Source organism: Micropterus dolomieu, linkage group LG08 (assembly GCF_021292245.1).
Source record: "Micropterus dolomieu isolate WLL.071019.BEF.003 ecotype Adirondacks linkage group LG08, ASM2129224v1, whole genome shotgun sequence".
In the NCBI taxonomy this organism is placed as follows: Eukaryota; Metazoa; Chordata; class Actinopteri; order Centrarchiformes; family Centrarchidae; genus Micropterus; species Micropterus dolomieu.
The window spans coordinates 30,394,988-30,418,005 of NC_060157.1; the positions used below are offsets into that span (position 1 = coordinate 30,394,988).

A 23,018-nucleotide genomic window follows, 5' to 3' on the forward strand; every position below is an offset into this window, starting at 1 on the left:
CACAACCTATTTAAATGCAGTTAGCTCATCAGCTGATTAATCGGTCGGGTTCTACTATCTACAATTCAATAATACATCAAAGATAGCATCTAAATAACAAAAGGGGTTGTTGGTCAGTACATTCAAAATCTGACTAAGCCGCTAAGCCTACTTGATTAACATTTGCAAAGGGTTTAGCCACTTTGGTCAGTTCAGATAAAACATATTCATACGGTCACATCAGCATGTGTCAGTCCTGTGTGACCATATTATACAAATTCTGTTCAGGCCATCACTTTAACCCACTGATCAAAATACTATATACAGTGTTCCTTTCATCCTCCATAATTTCTCTCCTCTTCTTTTTGACTTCCTTAAAGTGTCTTCATCTCTTGAATCAGACTTCAAACAGAGGATCTTTCTTTTATGGATAAATATTGATTCATTTGTGCACAGTTGGCCCGTTGGTGTGTGTTACTCTTCTGCTGTTTATTTCATAGGGGACGGCCAGATGGTGTGCCTGTGGAAAATATTTCATCTTGGCAGTATTGAATGTATCAGTGATTTCTTAGCTGTTGGCAAATAGCTGTTAGCTGCTGGCCCTCTTTCTGTCATTAATTGTCTTTCCATTTAACATTGTAATTTCACAATTCTTAATATTTTGTGTAGGTGTGTGTGTGTGTGTGTACCTGTGTCACCTGAGTCATTCAACCAATAGATGCAGAGGGTGGCTGTCAGTGCCTTTTGCTAAATATGCTAATAGCCCGACACCTGTTTGTATAAGAAGGGGAACACACACCTCCCCATCAAGCAGACACTCAAACACTCCCACGCAACACACGAGAAGGGGAAACAAAACGGTTTTTAAGCTTCGCTCAAGGTTGTTGAAATTCTTTGATGCACACAGACAGGACACATCCCTCACCTCTATATCTTTTTGTATTTATGTGGCCAGCCAGCAGTGTCAAATAGGCTCTAATCTCTTCTCTCTTTCATTCACTTCTGGGCAGTGATGGAACCCATGACGGTGACGACGTCGGTGGTCGGATCGGACGAGTTTGACCGCAACGCCCCGCGGATCTGCGGCGTGTGTGGTGACAAGGCCACTGGCTTTCACTTTAACGCTATGACGTGTGAAGGCTGCAAGGGATTCTTCAGGTGTGTGTTGTCCCTGCATGTGTTCATGTTTTCTACTTTTCTTTGTGTGTGGATGATGGGATTGTAGGTGTGAGTGTCTCTGCTGAATGTAAGGTGTTAGTAGGTGTTATTAGCAGTCTTTCCATGTGGAGGTCATGTACTGTACCGTGATTTTTCTGCCGACCCTTAACTACATTTCAAATTTCAAGACAAGTCATTAGTTAAAAATTGTAAACGTTTGTTCAGTTTTTCCCTGTTCAGAAATGATACTTGATACAGGCATTGAACTTTCTTTAAAGTTCCACAAAAAACAATAATGCATAACTTATGAAACAAATGATCAAAATTATTTATTTATTTATCAGATAAATGTTTTTGTTGACTGTTATAGTACACTGGCTGCCATGCTCCTCCTTAAATGTTGCCATTGTCCAGTAGCAAACGAACGAAGAGGAGTATGTGTGTATGACAGATTGATGTCACTGTACACTGTGTTTTATGTTATGGTCCATGTGTTTTTCTGTCTGGCTGCATGACAATCATGCATTGTTTTCAGAATAATATACATTATTCAGTGGCGGCCATAATCCTTTTGTTTGTGTTCCTTTTGTCCCTCTTTCTCGTTTTCTCTTCACATACGCAAATGGACACACACAACACACTCGCTTTTTTCACTGATCTAGATAGGATTCAGTAATTTAAGTATTATGATTAATTTAAATTTCTTCAGCAGTTATAAACATGTTGCATCTGGAAAGATTAAAAATCTCCATCCAGTCCTTTAGATGAAACATTAGTTGCAGCGTGCAACATGAAGTTACCTCCCTTTGTCCCAGAATAAACTATTCTGAATTAGTAATTGACTAATTACTAATATAATCTTATAGGCGCAGTATGAAGCGTAAAGCCTCCTTCACCTGTCCATTCAACGGGAGCTGCACCATCACCAAGGACAACCGGCGTCACTGCCAGGCCTGTCGTCTTAAACGCTGCATTGACATCGGCATGATGAAAGAGTGTGAGTTGACTTTTTCTGACGTCCGACATTCTAGCAATGCTGCTGATTTGTTCAAGTCATAGCATGAGATGGAAATACAAGTTCAGCTACAAATATTTTACTTTATTTATCAAGTTTTTATGAGTTGTTGTTGGGTTGTCTTCACTGTTTTGATCTTATATTATATTGGGTGGTTAGCTGTACATTTAGAGTTTTCTGACAAACACAAATTAGCTGGAAGACTAATTCCAGTGCTGTAACCACATTGGAAATAAGTCAAATCACATGATTTGAGAAAATTACTGAAATAACAACACACATATCCTAAAGACAGATATTTTAAATTGTTTAAATTTGTCTTTATTAAATTTAAAGACTGACAACCAGATTCAATGACTGTATATCACAAATTACCACATACAGGAGAAAAGATATCTGAAGGTTGATACTGAGATGATATTAAGGCAGGTTGCCTCCTCTTTGACATTTGCTTTGATGTAATATTCATTCAGGCATCTGAAGTAGAGCTGCTGCTTCTAATGCTGCTTCGGAATCAGTGCTTAACTTGAAAACCATAGCTGCAAGAAATACAGTTAACTATTTTTTTCTTCTCTTTTTTTTTGCACATCCGGTGTTTTAGCCAGTGCCATATTTTAAAACATTCCCCAACTTACATCACACCAGTTCGAGCAGGGCATTCTACAGCAGCCTTTTTAATGAGTGTGTTGTGTCTGGCTAACCTAGTAACTTTTATTTTTCCATTTTGGATTCTATTTCTGGATTCTAATTAGGGAAGTAAAGTAAAAAATCTCCCACTACAATCCAGTATTAAGTGAAATATTCAAAATCAGCCCAAATAAAACCTCATAACTCTTATTTACAGTGAGTACTCTTTATTATACTACCACTAACATTATTACAGTGATATCAAATATATTATTTGCTTTCTAATGCTCATAGTGAGAAAGCTTCTGAAATGCAACTTACGTCATTTTTAGATGCACCAACTGCCTGGAGAGGTTAGTGTCACGTTGGCTGGTGCAAGCAGTAAACTAGGCATTTAACCTAATATTTAAAGACATTCATGAAGAACAACAACCAATAGAATCAATGGTAGGGTGTAAATTTATCTGATTTGCAAAAAGGAGACAGGCAATAGTAGACATGCATAAGAGAGGATGTACCACATGGAAAACTTTTTTATTCAAGTGGCTACAAATAATAATTTGTGTATTTAATCCTGTTTTTATCAGATGGGGTTTCTATCACCAGTGCAATTTAGATTTAGTTTTAATAAGAGTTTAGTAATTTATCTTAACCGGATTGAAATTGCTCTTGTCTTTGTGTGTTTGAAAGGCTGTTTAACACAGTTCTGCTATCAACCAAGTTGGTTATGCATGCCAGTAATACAAGTACAAGGGACAATGAAACATCACCTCACCCTATGTTAACACAAAATGGCAAATAATGACATTGAGGGTATCTTTATTGAACATTTTGAGGTTTTTACATCATCACCTGCATGCCACTTATTTAATCACAATCATTTTAAATGTAAAAGAGTGAGCGATATTCTTATTAACAGGGTTGTAATTCAGTGTGCATTTGATTTTCTTCAAACTAACCCTCTAAAAGGATTTAGCACCAACAACAGTGCATCAGCATAACCATGACAAGTAGTAGATGAGTATGAGAATAAGGAAAGGAAGGAAGGAAGCCAGTCTGGTTAAAGTCCAGTTTAACAATGGTTCTCTTTTTTCAAAAATACACACAATGGTCTGGTCAACATTATTTCATTCACAGGCTGTATGTGTGTGTACATGTTTGGGTGAAACAGATGATGCAACATCTAGCCACATGACATTGGAGTGTCTGTATATCATTGAGAGAAGAGAGACTTTTCAGTATAAAATGGTGTCTTTGTTTGTCTTACAGCTAGTATACAAGTTTATGGGATTGAAGAAGTCCACTGTAGTCATGCTGACTATTGCAGGTGCTCTGCTTGTCTCTGTGGTGTCTGTATGTATGTGTAGCATTTCATGTGACAACACTGAAGAAATGACCGCTACAACGAAAAGTAGTGAGTGTAGAGCTTGTATTTGCTGTCCCCTCAAAATACACGCAGCCATTAATGTCTAAACCACTGGCAACAAAAGTGAGTACACCGCTAAGTAAAAATGTCCAAATTGGGCCCAATCAGCCATTTTCTCCTCCCCAGTGTCATGTAACTCGTTAGTTTTACAAGGTCTCAGATGTGAACGGGGAGCAGGTGTGTTAAATTTGGTGTTATCGCTCTCACACTCCCTCATACTGGTCACTGGAAGTTCAACATGGCACCTCATGGCAGAGAACTCTCTGAGGATCTGAAAAAAAGAATTGTTGCTCCACATAAAGACGGCCTAGGCTATAAGAAGACTGCCAAGACCCTGAAACTGATCTGCAGCACGGTGGCCAAGACCATACAGTGGTTCAACAGGACAGCTTCCCCTCAGAACACGCCTCGCCATGGTCGACCAAAGAAGTTGAGTGCACGTGCTCAGCATCATATCCAGAGGTTGTATTTGGGAAATAGACGTATAAGTGCTCCCAGAGGTTGAGGGGTCAGCCTCTCAGTGCTCAGACCATGCGCCGCACACTGCATCCAATTGGTCAGCATGGATGTCGTCCCAGAAAGAAACCTCTTCTAAAGATGATGCAAAAGAAAGCCCGCAAGCAGTTTGCTGAAGACAAGCAGACTAAGGACATGGATTACTAGAACCACGTCCTGTGGTCTGATGAGACCAAGATAAACTTATTTGGTTCAGATGGTGTCAAGCGTGTGTCGCAGCAACCAGGTGAGGAGTACAAAGAAAAGTGTGCTGCCGGCACTGGGAGCTACAGTTCATTGAGGGAACCATGAATGCCAACATGTACTGTGACATACTGAAGAAGAGCATGATCCCCTCCCGTCTGAGACCAGGCCGCAGGGCAGTATTCCAACATGATAACGACCCCAAACACACCTCCAAGATGACCACTGCCTTGCTAAAGAAGCTGAGGGTAAAGGTGATGGACTGGCCAAGCATGTCTCCAGACCTAAACTCTATTGAGCATCTGTGGGGCGTCATCAAACAGAAGGGGGAGGAGAGCAAGGTCTCTAACATCCACCAGCTCCGTGATGTCATCATGGAGGAGTGGAAGAGGAATCCAGTGGCATCTTGTGAAGCTCTGGTGAACTCCATGCCCATGAGGGTTAAGGCAGTGCTGGAAAATAATGGTGACCACAAAAATTATTGACACTTTGGGCCCAATTTGAACATTTTCACTTAGGGGTGTACTCACCTTTCTTGCCAGCAGTAAACTCACTACTTTACATTGAAGTATCATTTCTTCAGTGTTGTCACATGAAAAGATATAATCAAAGAATGTAGAGCATGAAAAAGAAACACAGACAGACTAAAAAAACACACAAAGCAGACAGCAAACACCCTAAAAGGCAAGAAATAAACAAAAGCCACTCATGCACACACTGTGTCACCAGCCAGGGTCACGGTCAGGAGGTCGTGACGTTGTTATGCCAGCATAACTGTCATTTGTAATGGAAGATAGTAGAGTTCCTGAACGTGTCTTTGAGGATTAATTCTAATTCAGCTAGCCTCTGTTTTTGTACGTATGTGTTTAACATATGTATTTATGTGTCTAACTTTATGATAGCCTATATTTTTATTGATCTTTGTCTAAGTTTTTCCACCACTATTCAGTTTGAACTGTGCTGGTGTATGTGTGAGCTGTGCCAACTGAGCTCGTAGTAAACACCCCTACACTATCCTTGTTTGGCAGAGGTTAGAGAGAAATAACCTCCATGCTTTTATGTGTGAGTGGATGTATTTGCATACTTGCTGTGTTTGTCTGTTTGCGTGTCTGTATATTTGTACCAGGATTAGAATCACTGGAGAGTTTGTGCTGCCCTATTCAATTACTTCAAGTAAAGCTGGTTAAATTCAAAGTCAAACAATAATCCACCATATGGTTAGTATGCAAACACAAACTCTTACATTTCCATTAAAGGAATAAAGAACCATTCAAAATATAGCATTCATATACAAAATTAAATGTCCACAATTCATATAATAAAGAAACAGACTTCAGATAGTGTGTGATTGACGTGTATATGTATGTGTGTATGAGGGACCACAAATGGCTTAAGAATGAATAAATAAATAAATAAATAAAAGCTGAAAATAATTAAATACATAAATAAATAAAAGTTTTATATATTTTTGTATTGAAAAAGGCTATTTCTGTATTTATTAATGCATTTATTTCTGTATTTCCACATTTATTTTCACCTGCACCTGTATGCTGATTGAGTGGGTGGTACCAACATCAGTCTGAAGCAGAATTGGTTATAGCGATGTGATCGGATCTAGCCTTCAGCTCCCTACTAGCAGTCCTTGCAGTGGGCCACTACTCACCACACCTCAATATTTTACTATTTAGCATACCCACAAGCTGCCGGTCTTTTCTGCCCTCTCCATATGAAGTTCTCTGGGCGATTCATATGGCTCTAAATAAACTGCGTTACCCAGGAGGCACTATATGACACTCATCTGTTCCCATTCTCACCATCCCGCTAATCTCTGTAAGCAGAGACAGAGTAGGGAGAAGATCGGCTACCTTGTTATTACACATTCTTTTCATAAAGTCATAAAATGACCAATCACAGTCTGGATGGGGCGAGAGAGTAAAACCACCATGTAGACAATTTCTCTCACAACCAATAAAAGTGAAATAAATACCATAATCTCAACTAATACGGTGTTGAAATGTTACAAATATTCTATAAACTACCTGTAGGCAGACTATCCAAATAAAGTGTAACCTCAAATATATTAACAGTATAGGCCTACTTTTTAGTTAATACTATAACATTATACTAACATACTAATTTATACTTGTTACTCCTCCAGTTTGTGGATTGTGCCTCTGCAGATGTAGAGTCAGGATGCGGTTCTAATATGTGGTCCTTCAAGCTTCATGCTGGCCTCCTCCGTGTGTGTGAACCAGTACACACGCCAACATGTGAATGGGGAGTACTGGCACCTACATTTTCACTTCAAGCACTGGATATAACAGTTGGAACTTCCTGTATTCAAGCTGGTCAACCACATCCCACATCAGGTCCGCCAGCGGCCTCCCACTTAAGGCCATTGCACAAATTAATTGTCTCTACCATACTACAAGGTTAGCCACAGTAAAGTTGGCAGTAAGTCAGTGAACATTAAGAGTGTAAAGTTAATATTTAACAATACACTTCACTGAGAAGTGCAAATTAAGTTCTACTCTAAGAAACACCCACTGTTATTCATAATTTACTCTTCATTAGAGTTAAACTTTTTCATTGAATCCTGAAAGTGGTAAAATTCACAAATATTTACTCACCTTAAGTGTTATTTTTACCAAACACCTTGTTGGAGTCCTTTTAAATAAAAATCTAAATAATTACTTCGTAGTGTTTTGCAGTTTTCTACTTTATCATGTGCAGCTTACACTTAAAGGGACTATGTAAGTTTTTCAATGAAATTAATCAAATTTTCATTGCCTTATTGTCAATGGGCTCACTTAGAAATGAAGCACACGCCTGTTTTCTCCAACTGCCGAGCAGTTGCTAACTTTATCTGGTGCAAAGTTACATCGCTTTCCATATTACTTCACCAACTAACGCCACCCATGTTACTATCCTGTGTACCACTGTTGATTTATCCTGCAAGAAAGATTGTAACGTCAAAAAGCAAATGTGGAGTGATTTGTTTACTAACGTTAGCCTATAGTGATGCACCCAGGAGCAGCCAGCTAACGCTATAGTAGCGCTGACCTTCCGCTGTTTCGTAACGTTCAGTTTAGGTTTATTGTGGTTTTACCGATACTCAGGTACACAGCTTCTCCACCTCTCCGTCGCTGTAACTAACGTGACCCACATAATATAGAATACTGCAACAAAACGGTCACAACAACCCAGAGGAAGAGCCATCCACTATCACTAGTTACACTAAAGTTACTTAGTGCGGTCTAACTGCTATAAAGTGTGAAACAGTCTCATTATAATATCCATTCCAGCTCACTAGCCGTTTCGTTATCATCCAATACATGTAGCTGTGCTGACATTGCTGAGCCTCCAGTGACAGATTCACAGATAGTAAAGATAGTTACTGAAAAGCAGCAGGCGAGCTAATGCTGTAGCACGTTGGCTAAATGCAATAAATGTAACGTTATCATGTAATGAGCATGGATTAGTTCAACCTGCAGCTGATAAAACTATTCCTGTAACGCTGCAGTGGGAGTTTACCTGAGTTTCCAGCTCTGTCTGTTTTCCCTGTCTGTCTATAGCCGCTGTCACTCTGCCTTTTTTCGGGAGTATTGTGCCGAAATGCGGCTCGCTGCGCTGAATGAAAGGTATGGCGCTGGTGTTGATCTGCCTCTGAGACGGTAACATCGAAGTAACAGAGCCAGAACATGTCTGGAGAAAAGCCATTGCCTGCATGCTGGTGTTCCTACGTTTATTGTGGTATTTCTGTATGAAAGTGGTAGTTTTTCGCATTATGCTCGCTCATGAGTTCAAGCAAGCATGCGTATGAGCACACGCCTGGTTGCAATCTTAGAACAGTACATTTATTCTCTTAACACTGAAAATGTGTGTTTAAAGTGTAATTCGTAGGAGAATTTCAGCCTAGAACAAACGTCATTATCATGCCATCATTTTAATCTACCAATTGACTATAACCAAAATCTAACAAACAAGCCCCTGACAGAGTTGTGAAGCCAGAGTGTGCCTGCCGTGTTTTTGTATCGACTTTAACTGTTGGCCAAGTTCAGAAATTATGTCAGTCTATCCGCATTTGAGATAGTGAGAGAGATGCCTTCACTGCCCCAGAGAAACAGAGGCAACAACTGCAGGTGTCTTTCACACTCTCTGTCTAATGTGGACAGATTGAGAATTCACCGGCATCTTCCTACAACAACTCGCCTCTCACAATGAGATTTTAGTAAGAACTGTGTGAAAATAGGGTCCAGGTTTAAAAATATTGAAATTATTCTTTAACCGTATGTCGCTGTGAGTCAGTCAGAGCTTTCTTCAGTTTGTACACCTTGACGACATGGTCTCCACCAGGTTTCTTGGTCAGTGCAGATTCAACCAACTGTGAAAGGACAGAGTAGAAGACAATCCAATATTCACTAAAAATAAATAATCATGAACAACTGACAACTAAATAAATACACCAGAAATAGCAACCAATCAAAAAAATTTGCAAAGGAGGCTCTCACAATAAATATATTTTACACATCAACTTACATGTTTGACATCATTATGAGACGTTTTCTGGAAGCGCTTAATTCCTCATCCAGAATGACTGTAACATCCGAGCCACAAGCTAAAACTTATAGTGCTGACTTAGTTACGACGTCAAGCAGTGGCCTGGTGGACTGTGAAGAGCTGGAAGAGGTTGTCCCCTTGAAATCTAAGTGTAGTTCAGGAGAGAGAGGGAGGAGAGAAGAAATAAATAACATCTGTTGGTTTTTCACAACTAAGGTTTAACTGGGTATTAAGTTTACATTCCATGGATTCTGCTGAAAGAAATGGAATCAAGTTTTACTGTTGGGTTGCTGCGCTACTTCTTCAAAGAAGTCTGCATCCACCTCAGCTCCATTTCATCATAAACTCTAGCCTCCGCAGCCAGCTGGTATGGAGAACTCCATGAAAGCTTAAGGAAAAAACACAAACAGAGTCATCCCACATGAAATGCTCAAGATTAACAAAGTGTATATCGCGAAACACACACAGTGATACCAATTGACAATGATACTAATCTGGTCACGACAAATTAGTGGTAAAAACATCATATTGCATTTATTTTGACTAATACTACATATGATTAACAATTAGTTTGGGTAATTTTTTAGCATTTCAAATTGAATTTTTACTGCAAATTATTAAATATATCACTATGTGAAAAAATTGGGGTCTACACCAAACAAACATGGCTTCTTATATCTTGAGAAAGATTTGGAGGCATCGCTTCAGAACTATAGTTCTTCATCTTGAGGCTGTTTTGTGACACATTTTACCTTTTAACGAAAAAAGTCGCTTCTGCAATCACTTATAGCATTTGTATGTGTGTATAATATTTAACTTATTAGCATTATCACAACAGACACAGTTACTGCTCTCTGATGTACTGACTTCGAACCAGCGTTCACAACGGCAGCTTGCAGCACTGTTCATTAGTCTGTAAATATTAACTGCTAGCACTATCTCTGGCTTTAGTGATATGTAGCAAAGCCTTTGACCACTTTGCACGTTAAGCCATTCTGGCAAACAACCAACTGACCTAATGAGAAATGAAGTGAACAAGGGCGTGTGGTAGGCCTGCACAGCATGAGGAAAATCTGCGATAACACCGTTATTTATATATATATATATATATATATATATATATTGAAATGATGATATCACTTGCTGCCTGGTTGTTTTTAAATTCATTCTAGGGTTAAACTTTTAAATACAACTAAATGTTGTTTCTAGAGCAGCAACATTAAAGTTTACAACAGCAAAGCCACTATATTCAATATCTGACATCACAATACTGAAAGAATGAAAATCTCAGTCAGTATCAGTCTTTCCTCCTGTCCTCCTGTCCTCCTCCTCCTCCTCCTCTCTGCAGTTTTTCACTGCCTGCAGGTAACGTTACCTGGTAGAGAGGAGCAGCTCCTTTGTCTCAGCCAGCAGCTGAGTTTACAACTGTGTGCCAAATTTTAAGATACATGGCAAACTAAGGTAAACAGTTAGACTAACGTTACAGACAGACAGCTTTCAATTTAGCTTGTTTGTAACATTTGTGATAAGGCTCCACATAGCTGGTTGACCACATCCATCTCAAAGTTCTGCAGGAAACCCATAAACGCTTTAATGATGTTATATTGCGAAACTTCTGAGTAATTACTCGCCATTAAAGAGGAAGCTGTTTTTTAAGTGCTGTACCTTTAAATCCACAGAGGGTCAGCCACTTTCAATTAAAGTAGTAATTGACACATCAACACATTGTCAGATATTTTCCACACATCACCTGTGTGATATGTGCAGTGTTACTTCAAGTCCCGCCCTGTAGACATCTATCTACATGCCAGTTTTCCATTCCAATGATAGCGCCAACTACTATTCAACTCCCTTCAAAATGACAGAACACACAACGTATACACAGATGCAACACACCCCGACTTGTAGGAAATTGTACCACACAACAGCTACACGGGTGCGGTACACCCCAACGTACGGGAGGTGTTCGGGCCCGCTCATCACTGCTTGCAGCTTTAATTAATGTCTGTTGTTGTTCACAACACATCGAGAATGATGTGAAAATGTAATTAATTTATGCTATTATTGTCGTTATTCTAATGGGCTTCATGAGGATGATTTGAATAAAATAGCCTATTGATTTATTGATCAGACATATTTTGGATATTTATTTTGGAAAAATTGGTATGTTAATCAAGTAATAGGCAACATTGTTTTTCTTTAGAATACAAAAAAATGTCGTTAATGAATAGACTAATCGAAAAAAGAATTGTTAGATTAATCGATTTGAAAAATAATTGTAATGTACAGCCCTAAACATTTGGCTAACTGCCATGCTAACGTTAGCTGTGCTAGTATAAACCACAGAGGACAGAGCAGATTAAAATAATGCTTTCTACATGTTTACTCTATGCACACGTGGATTGATAAAGTAATGCCTTTTTACTCACAAAGGTTTTCTTTTACATCACTTACACTAACGAGTGTAGCTGTGGCAGCTCGTGTAGTTTGGAGTTCCCTGCGGCCTCTCACTCTGCTGGCCGCTGTGTGCGTGTGCAGGAGCAGACACTAATCAGATTTAAATGACATGACTTGATTCTGACTTGACTAAAGGAATCAACTGTGGAGCTAGCATGTGTCATGTAGATGAATCGCTGGCTTCTGTCTACTTTGCGAAGAGACCCCCAGCTAACCAATCCTGCTTCTGACTGATGTTGGCACCACCCACTCAATTAGCATACATTAGCGTAAATTAGCATTTACGCAGGCGTAGAAATATGGCAATACAGAAATAAATAAATACAGAAATGCATTAATAAATACAGAAATAAATAAATACAGAAATATCCTTTTCCATTACAAAAATATATTTAATTTTAATGTATTTATTTATTCTTAAATCATTTGTGGTCCCTCATATGTGTGTGTGTGTGTGTGTGTGTTCAGGGGAAATCAGGCTGTTAAGTCCATTCAACTCCAAAGGAAGCAGTTCAGTGTAGTTCAAGTGAGTTCTGTTGTGAGAAGGATGGGTGTGTAGGTGTGTGGTCAATTAAGTTCCATTGGGAGGGGAATTAGGGTGGAGGTGTGTGTGGGTGTGCTTGGAGAGTTAGCTTTGCCAGTCCAGCAGGACAAGGAATCTCCAAGCTGCAACCGAGCAGGCTGAAGAGCAAGTTAACATGGTTGTCCACACCCACTCCAGGGATCAGCGCAGTGTCCCAAAGTCCTTTGATGCTCATTAAAGTTCACAAAGTCTAGACAGTTTTTGGTACCACTGCTTCTCCAGCACTTCTGTATACATCATTTCACTCCAAGGCCAGGATGTCTCAAAACCGGATTAATTTAGCAAACATTCTCTTTCCTCTTAACTTCTCGCTCCTCTGTTCTCCTCCATACATGAAATGTCCTTCCCTTCCCCCCAGCTCACAGGTGCCTAATTTATCTCCTTCTGCCCAAACCACACCCCCAATAAAAAGCACTGTGAGAGGCCCACTGTGCCTCTCTACAACCTTTCTCAACCAGCAAATCAATTGCATATGAAGGCGAGATCCTGCAGTGTTCACTGATAAGAAACACAGGTGCATGTAGGGCTGTCGCAAATTCCACACTTTATCATAACATTTTGGTGAGGGAACGGCGCTTTGCACCACAGTGAAGTTAGTTTTAGGTTGGAATTCAACATCTATCGAATGTCCAAAGTAAAAATAAAATCCAACTTGTAACTAACTTCCCTCAACTGCAGGGAAGAAATTTGCATTAAAAATTATAGACGAGCCACACAACACAATCCAGCAGTGCCAGCCATGATGTGTGTGTCAGTCAGGTAACGTTAAATCACTTGCCTACTGACAGCTTACTTTATAGTTTGCCAAAACATGCTGTTGTTGTGATGTTAGCTGTAGCAGCAGGAGAGCTGTGAGTGTGGCTGTCTGGAGCTGCTGTGCTGCTCTGGGACCGTCTCGTCCTCTCATGTAAGCTTTGCAGCAGCAAGTAGCATCAGTTTGCTAAACTACAACCTACCTAACATTAGTTACATTACTTGCTGTGTCATTGTTCACTCTATCATGGTATTTGTCATGGTGTTGGATTTCTCCAGAATCGCTTACCACTTATAATGCAGAGAAATATCCAGAGTTACAGTTGGAAATGCCATATTTCATTGAATTTACAAAAAATGTTCTATGTTGGGATATGTATCGGTCCATGAGTGGTTAGACCAGAAAAAAATACATAAAAATACACAGTCTCGTCCAGTCGTCCAGTGGACTAAACAGGCAGGTTTTAATGTTGTAGACAACATTTTTTTTGCAAGTAGTTTAAAGTTTAAACTCATATTGTTTTGAATCTTTGACGTAAACTTACCTTAGAATTCCCAACTAACAAATGCCCGCCCAATACAGCTCAGCGCCCCCCTTTCAAAAATATTGCTTCCAGCGCCACCCATCGTCCTCAGAACAACCCCTGGGGGGCGGTACCGCCCCTGTTGAGAAACACTAGGTTAGACTAAGGCCCACGTCTTTTTGAGTAGACACAATCAATGCCACATAATACAGTTTGTCCTATCTTTCTTTCTTTCTTTCTTGTACCTCTCTGCCATGCAGGGCACCACATCACCACATCCAGTTAATTGCTTTGCAAACAGCAAACTTTCTTTTGGTATACTGCTGTGAGTCTGCCAAGCGCTGTGGGGTGGTCAAGATGTTCCTTTTATGGTCTGTTGTTTTTTGTGGACTCCTGACTTAATGATGCCATCCAGGGCTCAAACTCGGCTGGAGACTGACTGTTCCAATCATGTCCAAGCCTTAGAATAGCTGCTTTGACGGCCTTTGCCAAACTTTGACTAAACTGTGCCTATTCATGATTGTGTCTCATGCTCCATACTTGGATGTGCTCACCACAAGGAGTGGTTATGGGCAGTCCGCTCCTGACTGTGGACTGGGTGGACATTGGAGTGCAGCCAAAGGCTAATTAATGGCGGTGGTTTAAAAGAGATGAAAGCCAAGTAAATCCTTTGGTTAGCTAAGCAGTAAGATTTATTCAGTTGCTTTTTTAAGCTCTTGTAGACAAACTGTTGTTGTTGTTGTCTGCATCACCACATAATGCGGTTATGCCACACTGCTTTTGTGGTTGCAATACAGGGTGCAATCACTGAAAATCCACTTCAAATGTAGTTGTTTACAGCTTCCAGGAAAACAACCAGTATTTAGTATGAAGTGCATGATCTCAACACTATTTAATTTAGAGTCATCCATGCCAACCCATCAGTCTCTTAAATTAGTAGTTACTGTAAAGTATGTATTTATTCCTTTGAATATTAACTTGCCACATGACAACATATTTTATTGACGTTTTAGGAATAGATAACAAGTTAACATAAAATATTCAGAAGTGTCTGTATTAACAGATAGAAAAGTTCAACCAGTTAAAAGCTAATTTAGAGGAGGTTGCTACAGTCTACAAAGGATAAAACAAAGACATTTTTAACCCAAACAAATAGCATAATTTGATAAAGCTAAATTTATTATCAATAATAAGTATCAATAGTGAAACAGTGTCTCTTTAGCTGCTACAAGGTCTAACTTGCCGTTGTATGTGTGCATGTTTTGACCTCATGGCTCTTGGCCTGTCTCTCTTTGGCAGTTGCAGTCTGTCTGGCAGTCATGCTCTTTGTCTGCACAGTTGACTGCTTCATAGGTAATCGGTCACTGTGGCAGAGAGTCAAAAGGATCATATTGGCCGAGACATTCGGGGTCAGTGCAATATCAGCAGTGACTACAGTGTCTCACAGAGCCAGGCTTCAGGCCTGGATGACAAGAATACTAATTAAAGCTGCAAGCAGCGTTGGATGAGCCCCTGGCACCGTGACGCGCATTGGGGCGTGCCATGGCCACAGCTCAGTTGACATGGCTCTAAATTGTCACACGCTTTGGACACTGCACGAAGGACCTAAACGCCCTTATGTGGCACTAGAGAACACCTGCTAATTATATGTTATGTCCCAGTATGTGAAGTGTGTAACACAACGTGGGAAGTAATGTGGATGTAAATTGAGTGATGATTGTCACAGAGTTTACTTCCTATTGCCAGTAGCTGGCGCTATGACTATAACTTAATATTGTCATGTAAATGACTTCAGGACGGATCTGTTGTCAAGCATATAAAGTTTGGTAAATGGAAACTCACAAGCTTCACAGCATAGCATCATCGATGTCTTAAGGCTTTTTTGAGACAGTTTTTAAGTGGATGTGGCCAACCTGCTAGAAATAGTACGTCACAGCATAAAAGTAGTCACTTTCTGTTGTCAGTAGGTGGCGCTGTGACTATGACTGTATATTGGCATGAAGATATGTTAAGGGTGGGAGCCTTATCAAACATGTAAAGTTTGGTACAGACGTGAGCTAGTACACTTAAAGGTTCAGTGTTTAATATTTCTGAGGATTTATTGACAGAAATGCAAGATAATATCCATAACTTTGTTTTCAGTGGTGTGTAAAAACATTACATAATGAACCGTTATGTTTTCATTACCTTAGAATGAGCCATTTCTATATGTAACCCCCCTTCCATGGAGGTTGCCATATTGTGTCATTAGGTTTCTACAGTAGTTGACAACGCACAAACAGCGCAACAGAGCGTGCTTTATCACCACTGTGTTCTTTTTCATTCATTTGTCATGCAGTTTAGACGTCTGTTACTACGTTGAATGCGTACATAGAAGAAGAAGAGGAAATAATAATATGCAGTCTCTGAGTAGTCATCTGGTTTATTAGAAGTAAGAAGAGAAGTGAAATTTGGATAAATGGAGGAGTACACGTATTATTTAGCAGAAGCCGACAGCGCGTGGATAAGGGCTGTCTCCGACGAAGGATTTACATAGTCGAAACAGAATTGTCAAGTCCTGCCTGTAGTTGACAGATAGTCGAATCATCTGTGTGTTTTTTTGCGCAGCGATTGCGAGTGTTGGGGGGGGGGTTACACACGGTAGCTCTGCTTTAATCTTAAGAAGCTGCAGTCTCTATTCATTCAACTTGCACTGTAAATTTCCAGGTAAACAGAGGCTTTTTGAAGACCCTTTTCTCTCTCTCTCTTGCCTGTCATTCACCGGTGCAGAGCTTTGCGTGCATTCCGTGCTGCCGACAACAGCTTATATGTCGCGGTTCCTCGCGGGTCTATTTCAAGTAGTTGCATATTTAAAAACGATAAAATATTCTTTGTGTGGTTCATCAACGGTGATAAATTATCCGATAGTCCCGCGAGGTGCGACCAACTCAGCACAACACAAGTGAAGCTGGGGCTCCGTCTCTTCAGCAAGTGTTCCTCCTCTGCCACTACACACATACACGCTACGCCTACACATGCGCACTGACGACCCAGGGTTAGTTTTGGATTTATTCACGCACTTTAAAAACATTTATTGAAAGTTTTATTCTTTTTACATGTTTATTTACAGCATTAAACGTGGACATGTATATTGTAATAGGCTGTACATTAACTTATTGGGAGAAAACTGGTAGTTCTATGTAAAATCAGACTTTGAGCACCAGGGACGTCACTATGATTGAAACACAGAGGGGGCTTAGCCCCCAGGGTATGCATAACTTGCACTTGCAAAATCTGGGGGGGGGTCTGGGGGTCGCTGCAGTGCAGCAGGCGCGTGCAGTGAGAACAAGGAATAGAGTTTAACTTATATGGACTCTATTCAGCTCCACTGATTATAGTTTATTTCTGTTTACAAGTTTTTTTTAATAATTGATTCTGTATTAATATATTTTGTCTACTGTGTAGCAGAAGGGAGTTACAAAACACAATTTCACTCTATAACTTGTTATATTGTGACAAGAAACCTACCTACCTGCCTAATAACATATTTTATCCCTTACCCTTAGCGTTGTCAGATTGAGCACTGACCCCCCACCCCTTCAAACTCTGCAGCAATGCTGGCAGCACTCATACATCTATTTCCCAAAGACAACCTCTGGATATGACGCTGAGCATGTGCACTCAACTTCTTTGGTCGACCATGGCCTGTTCTGAGGGGAAGCTGTCCTGTTGAACCACTGTATGGTCTTGGCCACCATGCTGCAGCTCAGTTTCAGGGTCTTGGCAGTCTTCTTATAGCCTAGGCCGTCTTTATGTAGAGCAACAATTCTTTTTTCAGATCCTCAGCGAGTTCTCTGCCATGAGGTGCCATGTTGAACTTCCAGTGACAGTATGAGGGAGTGTGAGAGCGATAACACCAAATTTAACACACCTGCTCCCCGTTCACACCTGAGACCTTGTAACACTAACGAGTGGGAAAATGGCTAACTGGGCCCAATTTGGGTGTACTCACTTTTGTTGCCAGTGGTTTAGCCATTAATGGCTGTGTGATGTGTTATTTTGAGGGGACAGCAAATTTACACTCACTACTTTGCATTGCAGCAAAGTGTCATTTCTTCAGTGTTGTCACATGAAAAGATATAATCAAATATTTACTAAAATGACAGGGGTGTACTCACTTTTGTGAGATACTGTATATGCATATTCAGTTAATGTGGAATTTAATTTGAAATCATTTAGCCACTCCCATTAGCATATCTGTAGTTTACATATAAGATGACTGGGCTGGAAATGTGATTTGAGGATTCTAAAGCCAAAACTTATGTATAAAAAATCCTGCATCACCAAAAATCTCATTCCTGCAGTTTGGGTTGCTACCCTTTTAGAAAGCATTTACTGGTGTCAATCCTGTTTTATTAAAAAGTTTGCCAAATAATGTCCCCCTTAAAAGAACTCTACATCATGACCATCTGAGAACGTTCTGGGATCGTTTTCAGGCGACGTTCTTGACACATTCTCAGAATGTTCTGGGAACGTAAAGTTTCTAGCTGGGTCACAACCAGACCCAAAACAGCCCAATAAAAACCAGACATGGGAACAGACAGAAAACAGGGTAAAAAACACCGAACATACAGACCACAATAAAATAAACAACAAAACAGGCAGAGATAACATACTGAACCCACAAAAAACAAAACTAGAAGAAGAAGAAACCAGAAGGTAAAAACACAAAGCAGAGAAAGGCAATCATGACACAATGACAACAGGGAACCATATTGGAATGTTGTGAATACGTTTGTTATGAAACATTGTTATATGGCCAACAGAGGACCATATGGGAATGTTCTGCTTATGTCCCAAATGTGCTATTTGTAACATTGCTATGTGACCATAAAATAACCGATATGGAATGCCCCCCTAAAGTCATATAAGTATATATAATTTAGACGCAGTGAGAGGAGCCAAGATCAGTTACAACCTAGTGATACTGGGGATGTTAATGTTACGTCTTAATTAACTTGCCATGACTTGTTGTCTTTTGGTTATTTTTGGATAGATTCAAAAAGTAAATGTCATTACAAAATACCAACATGAATGCAAGTCATAAGTATGAGGAAGACATGTGATCAGAGGTGTTTAGTGCGTATCTTTGCTGATTTCTTTGCGGTTTTTTGTTCCTCATTTTTTTCTTTGTGCAGCTTTGCAGTATTTGTGAATCTGTGTGTATTTTAACATATTCTCCATTTCAGTCATCCTGACAGACGAAGAGGTTCAGAGGAAGAAGGAAATGATATTGAAGAGGAAAGAGGAGGAGGCTGCCCGGGAGGCGATGCGGCCACGGCTGAATGAGGAGCAGGCCCGGATCATCTCGTCCCTGGTGGAAGCTCACCACAAGACCTACGATGCCTCCTATTCTGACTTCTCACGCTTCAGGGTTAGTACATTACCAACGGGTCATGATGTCATGCAACAGAAGGAAGACATTTTCCATTAAAAAGACAAATCAACACAAATTACTTACAGCACAGTGTACTACTACCATTATTATCGTCCATTAATTATTCGGAGGAAAAATAACTACAGAAGTTCAAACAAATGTAACTGCCCCCGAGGTTGTACTGCATAGTCTGGACTTTGTGGCCATGGTACGAGAGAGGCAGACACGCTAGTGATGAGGCTAAAAACCATGGGCCCTAGCATCTGTTGCTAGTGCATCTCTTAAGGCATTGGAGAGTGAGTTTTACTCACTGCACAGCCGAGCTGCCTATTGTTACACTAACAAAAAAGTGTAGAACAGGTAAAACACAAGCTGTTATGTTGCCTGTGTAGGCAGTCCTGATTAAGCTGTGAGAAACTAAACTACTTTAGTGTAAGAGCTGTGGCTCACACACTTTAGTTGTCTTTGCTCGTCATTAATTATTTATTATATATATCCCCATTTTTGGCATCTATCTTCTCCTATGTGCTAGAAACTTTGTTTCAACTTCAAAATGTGCATCTTCTTCATGAGATGAGTGCTATTCCTTTTTATTGTTGATATCTGTAATGGTTGATTTTATATTAATATTTTTATGTGAAAAAAATGAATGGGTTTTAATGGGAGCAGAGACTCAACTTTCTTCCAGCCTACTCAACTTTAATAGCTAAATGGTCCAGCATATGTGCAGCTAAAGACTCCATTTGAGCTATAAGTGGCAGAAATGATCTTTCAAAGTTGAAAATATGTTTCGTTTAGTAGATGTGCCCTTCCAAAGTGAAGGGGTTCACAGCTTTTAGGAGATTTTATCAGGTGGTCAGGTGTCACCACCTAGAATGTAGAGAGTAGGATTTGGTAGACTAGAATTTTTTTTGTAAACTGCTGCCAGTCGTATATATTTATCTCCATAAGCACAAAAAAGGCATCAAAATGTAGCCATATGCCATTTTACTCTCTAAATGACAAAATCTTGCTCAGTGGAGGTTTAGTTTTTTAGATCTGAACCTTAATTGATAGGTCACTCAAAGTCGTGGTCTCATTTACTCCCTGTTGTAACTGCAGCCTGAGTTCTCTCCCTGTCACCAATTCTTTAGCTTGCTAAATTATCCTTCCTGTTTGGTGTGGACACATGATATATATTTTTAATCTCAGGAACATGGAGTGAATATTCATGAGGACGGGGGTGATGTGGTCATCGGTGAGGAGGCAGGCAGCAGAGTTGTGGATGTATTGAAGTTTATTTAGGGCTTTGGCAGATGAACCATTGAGGATGCTATTGCAGTAGTCAATTCTTGATGTAATGAAGGCGTGGATTAAGCAGAGAAACGTAAGTGATGGGCGTAGACGGGCAATGTTTTTGAGGTGGAAGAAGGCAGTCCTGGTGACATGGTTGATGTGGTGTTCAAAAGTGAGGTTGCTGTCAAAGATGACTCCAAGGTTGCAGATGTGTGGGGATGGAGACTGAAGTTGTTGGTGTTTTTGTGAGTGACTTGGGGCCGATGATGATCATGTCAGATTCATTGTAATTGAGTTGTAGGAAGTTGGTTTGCATCCAGGTTTGAGAGGCAGTTGGTCAGAGTGGAGTGGTTGATGGTGTCGAAGGCTGCATGAGGTCGAGCATGAAAAGGACGGTGAGGTAACCGGAGTCAGAGGAGAGGAGGAGGTCAGTGGTTACTTTAAGGAGGGCTGTTTCAGTGCTGTGTTGTGAGTGAAATCCAGATTGAAATGGTTCAAACTGGTTGTTAGAGGTGAGGTGGTTTTGAGTTTGAGCAGTGACAACACGTTCCAGAATTTTACATAGGAAGGGGAGATTGGAGATGGGTTGGAAGTTGGACATGATGTCGGTTGAGACCAGGTTTCTTGAGGATGAGGGTGACAGCTGCAACTTTGAGTCGTGTGGGGACTGATCTGGATGTGACAGAGTAGCTATAACCTATGATTGTGCAGCTGCTCTTGTCACTTCTTTGCCTCTTGCTTGGCCAAAGCCATGAGTGCTCCCTTTATAAAACTAATGAACTTACACATCTACAAAACTCAGTGCGCATTTAGAAATATCACATTATACAGTGAAACACACATGAACACAGGAAGAACATACAAACTCCGCACAGAGCCCATGGCTGGATTCAAACCTGCCTCATGAATTGAAATTAATTAATTAGGATGTAATACTCACTCACACACAGACAACACGTCATGTTAATTAATAAACGTTTTTACTTCGTCAACCAACATTAGTTCGCTAGTGTGAATAAATCATTTGAGTGCACAACTCACCATTTCAGTAACGCTGATGGCATCACTCAGCTCCAGACTTCTGATACCAATTCCTCCGCCGATGCATCGGTGAAACGGCCGTCAGTAAAATGCGTGTTGCAGACTGTGTATAAAAAGGTTGCAGGTGAAAATGCGACACGTTTTCTGTCATCTGTCCTCCAACCACTGATTACAAACACCGCACACAAAGATGCCATAATGAGATATGGAGGTTAATGCTTGAAATACGATTTAATGTGAGACTAGTGGAGCAGACCAGATCGAGGATGTGACCCTCGGAGTGGGCGGGGAAGTAGATATACTGTGTGTAGTTGAAGCAGTGTAACAGTTCCAGAAATTCAGTGGCATATTTGAGAAAGGTGTTTGGCTTGGGGCAGGGCGGTAGATAATGCGGTGACAAGGGAAGAGGGACCAGATAATGTGAAGGCGAGATGTTCAAATGACAAGACAGCTGGGGTGGAGATAGTGGTTACTTTGATGTCCTTCCTGTAGACCCTGGCCACACCACCTCCCTGTCCCTCCAAGCATGGTTTTTCTGCGTGGGTAAATCCTGTGGGTGTGATCTGGTTTAGTGACAAGTAATCCAGAGGTTTGTGCCAGGTTTCCATGATGCAAAGGAAGTCCAGTTTATTGTCCGTGATGAATTCATTCAGGATGAGAGTTTTATTACTTAATTAATTACTTAAGTGTTGAGCAGGGCCATTTTCAGGTTGTTTTGGGATTTGTTGGGAGGACTGCGGGAGAGGACGGAGGTTGAAGACATTTACGTGTGAATTGTTGTGATGATGTGGTGAGGAAGTACGTTGTGACCACATTAAGGGGATGCAGTTTCTCATGGAGAAGTGGTATGAAAATAGGTGAGCAGTTGTGAGCATTGCAGGTAGACTGCAGCCAGATGTTGACACTGAGAAGTCTCCTAAAGCGCTCTGAGTCATGGGACAGAGTTGGTAAGGGACCCCTGATAAAAACAGGTTTACCATAACTTTTATAAGGCTAAAAAGTAAAATAAAATCATTTTTTGCCTGCTCAGATTCCAGACGAGCTGTATCATTATGGCCAATATGGACAATCACCAAGTTTATGGAGGATGGGAGTGACTGCAGCAGTTCTGGTAGTTTGTGTAGTTCTGATAATACTATCGCCCACTATCAGAGTGGTAGGGGTGAAAAGGGGGCGAGGAGAGAGATGATGAGAGAGCTCGGAGGGGAGAACAGATGTCCTCCTTAAGGTGAGATATCTTTTTATTTGCCTTTTTCAGCAGCTCGCTGTGCTGACCGGTCACATCAGGCATTGTTATCATTTTGTTGTCTTCGACAGAGGGAGGTGGTGGCTGGTGAGCAAAGAAGGCCAGTACAGCCATGCATGATTTCAAACCATGACGTCTTAGTGTATTACCAACAGTAACCTTGGAAACGGTGGTCCCAGCTCTTTTCAGGTCATTGACCAGCTCCTCCCGTGTAGTTCTGGGCTGATTTCTCACCTTTCTTAGGATCATTGAGACCCCA

The 23,018-nt window shown here is 40.5% G+C and overlaps 1 protein-coding gene across 4 annotated transcripts in view; it reads left to right on the forward strand.

Annotated features, from left to right (window-relative positions):
• LOC123974763 (vitamin D3 receptor A) overlaps positions 1-23,018 on the forward strand; it is a 150,508-nt gene that overhangs the window by 74,534 nt on the left and 52,956 nt on the right. For all 4 annotated transcript variants that reach the window (XM_046055647.1, XM_046055648.1, XM_046055649.1 and 1 more), the window contains 3 exons: positions 990-1,137; positions 2,004-2,134; positions 19,010-19,194. In XM_046055647.1, coding sequence (XP_045911603.1) covers positions 992-1,137; positions 2,004-2,134; positions 19,010-19,194 — 462 coding nt within the window. In that variant the 5' untranslated portion in view covers positions 990-991. The remainder of the gene's footprint in view (positions 1-989; positions 1,138-2,003; positions 2,135-19,009; positions 19,195-23,018) is intronic.